Source organism: Choloepus didactylus, chromosome 2 (genome assembly GCF_015220235.1).
Source record: "Choloepus didactylus isolate mChoDid1 chromosome 2, mChoDid1.pri, whole genome shotgun sequence".
NCBI classification, from domain to species: Eukaryota; Metazoa; Chordata; class Mammalia; order Pilosa; family Megalonychidae; genus Choloepus; species Choloepus didactylus.
Genome location: NC_051308.1, coordinates 106565042 through 106571193, shown reverse-complemented (window position 1 = coordinate 106571193; position 6152 = coordinate 106565042). Strand labels below are relative to the sequence as shown.

The 6152-nt window shown below is 38.2% G+C and overlaps 1 protein-coding gene across 1 annotated transcript; it reads right to left on the bottom strand.

Annotated features, from left to right (window-relative positions):
- Window positions 1–4992: 4992 nt before the first annotated feature.
- On the bottom strand, window positions 4993–5940 carry LOC119517093 (olfactory receptor 6K2). The gene has a single exon (XM_037813597.1). It carries the CDS (start codon window positions 5938–5940, stop codon window positions 4993–4995), a length of 948 nt encoding a protein of 315 aa, XP_037669525.1.
- Between the last annotated feature and the right edge of the window lie 212 nt (window positions 5941–6152).

The following is a 6152-nucleotide window of genomic DNA, read 5'->3' as shown; positions in this document are numbered from 1 at the left end:
TAAGTGAAAGGCAGAGTCACTTTGTCAAGAGCTAGAAATGAATAAGCTTAGTGAGGAAGGCATGTCAAAAGCCAAGATAGGCCAAAAGCTAGGCCTCTTGTACCAAACCGTTGGCCAAGTTGTGAATATAAAAGAAGAGTTCTTGAAGGGAATTGAAAGTGCTTGTGCTGGTTTGGATATATTGTGTCCCCTAGAAAGCCATGTTCTTTAATGCAATCCTGTGGGGGCAGATTTAGTAATCTTTTGATTAGGGTGGAAACTTTTGATTGAGTGTTTCCATTGAGATGTGACTCACCCAACTGTGGGTGATACTTTTGATTAGATTATTTCTGTGGAGGATTAGTGATTAGTTCACTGGAGTATTTAAGAGAGAAGCTAAGAGCTGGCACAGACACAGCTGCTTGCTGACGCTTAGAGATGGTTGGAGATGTGGACAGAAGGATGTTTGAAGAATCTAAGCTAAGAGATGAAGCCCAGAGTTTGCCCCGGGGAGCCTCAGAGAGACCCAGAGGCATTTTGGAGAGCACCATTTTGAAACACAACCTGGGAGCAAAGGAACAGCAGATGCCAGCCATGTGCCTTCTCAGTTGACAGAGGTGTTCCAGATGCCATCGGCTATTCTTCAGTGAAGGTATCCTTTTGTTGATGCCTTAGTTTGGACTCTTTTATGGCCTTAGAACTCTAAATTTGTAACCTAATAAGCCCCCTTTATAAAAGCCAACCCATTTTCTGGTATTTTGCCTAATGGCAGCATTAGCAAACTGGAACAGTGCTACTCCAGTGAACACATGAATGATAAGAAAACTAAACACCCTTATTGCTGATATAGAGAAATTTTAGTGATCTGGATAGATCAAACCAGCCACAGCATTCCCGTAAGTCAAAGCCTAATCCAGTCAAAGCAAGGCCCTAACTCTCTTCAATCCTATGAAGGCTGAGAGAGGGGAAGAAGCTGAAGACAAAAAGTTGAAGCTAGCTTAGGTCGGTTAAAGAGGTTTAAAGAAAGAAGCTATCTCCATAACATAAAAGTGCAAAATGAAGCAGCAAATGCTGATGTAGAAGCTGTAGCAAGTTATCCAGAAAATCTAGCAAATATAATTGATGAAGGTGGCTCCACTAAGCAAGAGATTTTCAGAATAGATAAAACCACCTTTTTTTGGAAGAAGATGCCATCTAGGACTTTCATAGCTAATGAGAAGACAATGCCTGACTTCAAAGCTTCAAAGGACAGGCTGACTCTCTTGTTAGGGACTAATGCAGCTATTGACTCTAAGTTGAAGCCAGTGCTCATTTATTATTCTAAAAATCCTAGAGCCCTTGAGAATTATTCTAAATCTGCTCTACCTGTGCTCTATAAAAGGAACAGTAAAGCCTGTATGACAGCATATCTATTTACAACATGGTTTACTAAATAATATAAGCCAACTGTTGAGACCTACTGCTCAGAAAAAAGATTCTTTTCAAAGCGTTACTGCTCATTGACAATGCACCTGGTCACCCAAGAGCTCTGATGGAGATGTGAATGAGATTATTGTTATTTTCCTGACTGCTAATGAAACATATATTCTGCAGCCCATGGATCAAAGAGTCGTTTTGACTTTCAAGTCTTATTATTTAAGAAATACATTTTCTTAGGCTATACTTGTGATAGAGGGTGATTCCTCTGATGGATATGAGCAAAGTAAATTCAAAAACTTCTGGAGAGGATTCATCATTCTAAATGCATTTAGGAACAGTATAATTCATGGAAGGAGGTAAAAACATCAACATCAACTGGAGTTCGGAAGAAGTTGACTCCAACCCTCATGGGACTTTGAGGGGTTCAAGACTTCAATCAAGGAAGTAACTGTAGATCTGGTAGAAGTAGTAATGAACTAGAATTATAAGTGAAACCTGAAGGGGTGACTGAATTGCTGCAATCTCAAGATAAAACTTTAATGGATAAGGAGTTGCTTATTATGGATGAGCAAAGACACTGGTTTCCTGAGATGGAATCTACTCCTGATGAAGATGCTGGAATATTGTTGAAATGACAACAGAGGATTAGAATATTACATCAACTTAGTTGATAAAGCAGCAGGAGGGTTTGAGAGGATGACTCTAATTTTAAAAGAAGTTTTACTGTGGGTAAAATGCTATCAAACAGCATTGCATGCGAGAGAGAGATCCTTTGTGAAAAGAAGAGTCAGTCAATGTGGCAAACTTTATTGTCTTTATTTAATAAATTGGCACAGCCTCCTCTACCTTCAGCGATCACCACTTAATCAGTCAGCAGCCATCAACACTGAGGCAAGAACCTCAACCAGCAAATAGATTATGACTCACTGAAAGCTCAGATGATGGTTAGCATTTTTAGCAATAAAGTATTTTTTAAAATTAAGGTTTGTACTTTTATTTTAGGCATAATGCTATTGTCCATTTAATAGATAACACTATTGTGTTAACATAACTTTTGTATGCACTGGGAAACTATAAAATTCATGTGACTTGCTTTATTCTACTATTCTCTTTATTGCAGTGGTCTGTAATCAGACCCACAATATCTTTGAGGTATGCCTGTATATATTTGCGTTGTGTATGTGTATCACATATACACATAATAAGCAGGATGGGGAGGTGGGAAGCACAGTGAGAGGACATACTGCATAATCTTCAGCAATGTGATTTCAAAGGATCACTGTAATAAGAGACCAGATCCAGCAGTAGAATAGCACCAGTGACTGCCATTCTGAATGGCATCCTCAACCTTGACCATCACACACTGTTGGAGGACAGGCGTGTCAGACTCAAGACTGGAGCAAAGCATCAGAAGATATTTTCAATTGGGTTTTGGCCTCTCTGTGACAGTATGGTTGATAACCATGGCATTTCCGGGAAGTGTGTGATGGATCCACAGAAACAGCAGCCATGGTTTGAACTATAGTCAGTGTTGGCCAGTAGGGAGGTGACAAATGGCCTTTGTGCTCAGTGCTTCTCTTCTGAGATTTTAAGTAAGTGGGGGAAAATACACTTTTATCATAAAACCTGGAGACCTCTGCCGTTCTTTTCACCACTCAAATTGGAGAATATCTTTGGTTTTGTTATAGCAGGACTCTAGAAATGACAAAGCACTGATTAAAAAGTGTATATGATGAGGAAAAAGGAATCAAATATTAAAAATGTTAGAGTCCTTTGATTTCCAACAACAATGAATAGCAAAGAATTACTGAGAAATGGTATTCTGGTTTCTATTTTCCACCACCTTAATAACGTCCTCCCGAATACAGAGTTTTTTCTTTGCTCTCCTCATGATTAAAAAAGTAGTCACGGAGCTGAACTCCCAAGGATAAAGATATGGAAGAGCAAATATTAAGCCTGTTTCATTTTTTAATAAACTTATTTCATTTATCCTACTACTTACAGAAGAGTTTTGCTAATCTATACATTCTAATTTTTTTTTTTTTTTATTATGGAAGAAGTAGAGAATGATTGCTTACTGGGTGAGGGAAAGCAAAAGAGCATTTGTTTCTTCACTTTCTTAATTTCTGATTCCCACCACACTGTGAGATTACACATACCAAATAAAATACCTGGACACTTATTCCAAAACTTACCACATTTCCTTGCATGTTGTAAATAATATAAAAATACTTCTTTAAAAACATACAGTTTATTAATACTGGTAACAAAAAGTTCAGTTTTTTCCTCAGGGATTGTCTGTGTTGCTTAAGTGCTGAGAAAAATGTTTTCCCAGTTTCTCTGTTTCTTCCATAAATTAGCTACACTATTAGGAAACAGCACGGTGGTTAAAAACAAGACTTGTAAAATAAGATAGACTTGAATTCAAATTATAGCTCAGCCTCTTACTAAATGTATGTACTTAGACAAATCACTTAATTCCTACAAACCATAGTTCCTTCGTTTTTAAAACAGGAATGATAAGAATATTTATTGCATAGAATTGTTATAAAGTAACATATTTGAGACATCTACCACAATGTCTTAAAAATGGTAAGTGCTCAATAAATGGAAAATTATTAAGAAATATAATTATAATTGTGAATATACCTTGTTACTTTATTATCACAAGCAAAATATGATAAATAAATGCAGCAGAGTAGTTGGTAAAAGAAATATTTCTAAAGCTAACAAAGAATAAGTAAACTGCTGTTTCTCTCCAAGCCAGAAGGTATATAGTCCCACGATGCTGTGTATTCACAAAGAGCACACTTACAAGTTAACCTATGAATGTCAACACACTATGAAGTTCCTTTCTCCATTTCCTTTTCCTCTTGTATTTTCCTAAGGTTGGAATATTTTCATTCAACACACACTTGCATAAAAACACAGTAGCTAGTACAATTACTTCATATTCATAATTTGGCGTGAGGGTAAATTTTATCATAAAAGGATTTTAAGCAGAAGAATAAAGTAATCAAATCTAAGTTTTAAGAAATAACTCAGTCTGCAGTGAGGAGATCAGCTAGAAGATGGGAAATAAGTACTTTGATGATATCTAGGATAGGATTATTTAGCACAAAATGAAAAATTGAAAACAGGGAAGATAATAGTCTGGTCCTTCATGTTTTGGAGATTTATGGGTAACAATTCTGTAGAAATTTTATTCTTAGAAAGCACAGTTATAATCAATTAATCAATCAATAAATTAAAGCAATTCATTCCTGAAGCCTTTTGAATGACATTAAAGGCAGATATGCTATTTAAACCAGCAACCCTTCTTGCATCTCTTTTTTGCTCTTTCCTCATTTTCTTACACCACGTTGGGTGGCATAGAATTTAATTAACAAAGTCAGATCCAAAAAGATTCCTAATTGGATAAGGATTGAAAAAATGCTATTGAATTCATTTGTTAGTGAATTTTTTTATTTGGTGATCTTTGGGAAACCAGTTACAGTAAAGTGCTGAAAGGAAGGTCCAACTACTGAGAGCTGGGGCTGAAGAGGAACCAGCTGGACTCCCAACTGTTAGATCTTATTCTTGAGGTCTGTAGTGTTAGGAAAAAAAGACTTTAGCCTGACCCATGTGCTTCTTCATAGCTTCCTTTATCTCTTTATTCCTTAAGCTATAGATAATGGGGTTGAAGAAGGGAGACAAAACTGCAAAGCCCAGAGCAATGGCTGTATCCCAGAATAAGGAGTAAGTGGCAGAGAAGCGTAGGTACATGAGAGCCACGTTGCCAAAGAAGAGCAAAAACACAGTGAGGTGGGAGACACACGTGGAAAATGCCTTGCGGCGGCCTTCAGCAGAACGAATACGTAGAATCACAGTCACAATACCGACATAGGACATGAAAATGAGCATCACGGCAGTAATAATCTCCACTGCATGAACAACATCCACTACCTGAATCATGACGATGGCTTGTGTGTCTGTGCAGGCTAGGCGTAGCACTGGGAGGAAGTCACAAAATATATGCTCAAGGTGATTAGAGCCACAGAACGGCAGTGTGGAGATCCAGGCAATCTCGGGGAGAGGTGTGACAAAGCCACAAACACAGCAACTTAAAGTCAGTTGCGCACATAGCTTGGGGGTCATGATGGCGGGGTAATGGAGAGGGCTGCAGATGGCCAGGTAGCGGTCAAAGGCCATAGCTGTCAAGAGACAAACCTCACTGATGCCTGTGGAATGGAAGAAATACATCTGCAGAAGGCAACCCTTTAAGGAAATGTTCTTCCTCTCACTAAGCAGGCTAGAGAGCATCTTTGGGATGGTGGCTGTGGTATACCAAATCTCCAGGAAAGAAAGGGAACTGATGAAGAAATACATTGGAGTGTGGAGGTGACTATTCAGCCGGACCACTGTGATGATGACCAGGTTTCCAACAACAATGAAAATATAGATGAAGAGCAGTGGGACAAAGCAGAGGACAGAATTTTCCCAGGAATGAGGGAAAGCAGAGAAGATAAACTCTTGACCAGTGGTCCGATTGGGGCTCTCCATCTCCAGGTTGGAAATAAGAATTTCAATTTCCAGGGTACTCAAGCCTTTTGGGAGAAGTCTATTATCTGTAAGAAAGTAGATACACTTACCAAATGCCAAACTCTGGATAGATCCCATATTAGAGATGTAAATGAAGACAAAGGAAAAAGGAATAGTCCGTATACCATAGATACTTACAACTAAACTTGGAAAAAAATCAGTTGGACAGCACA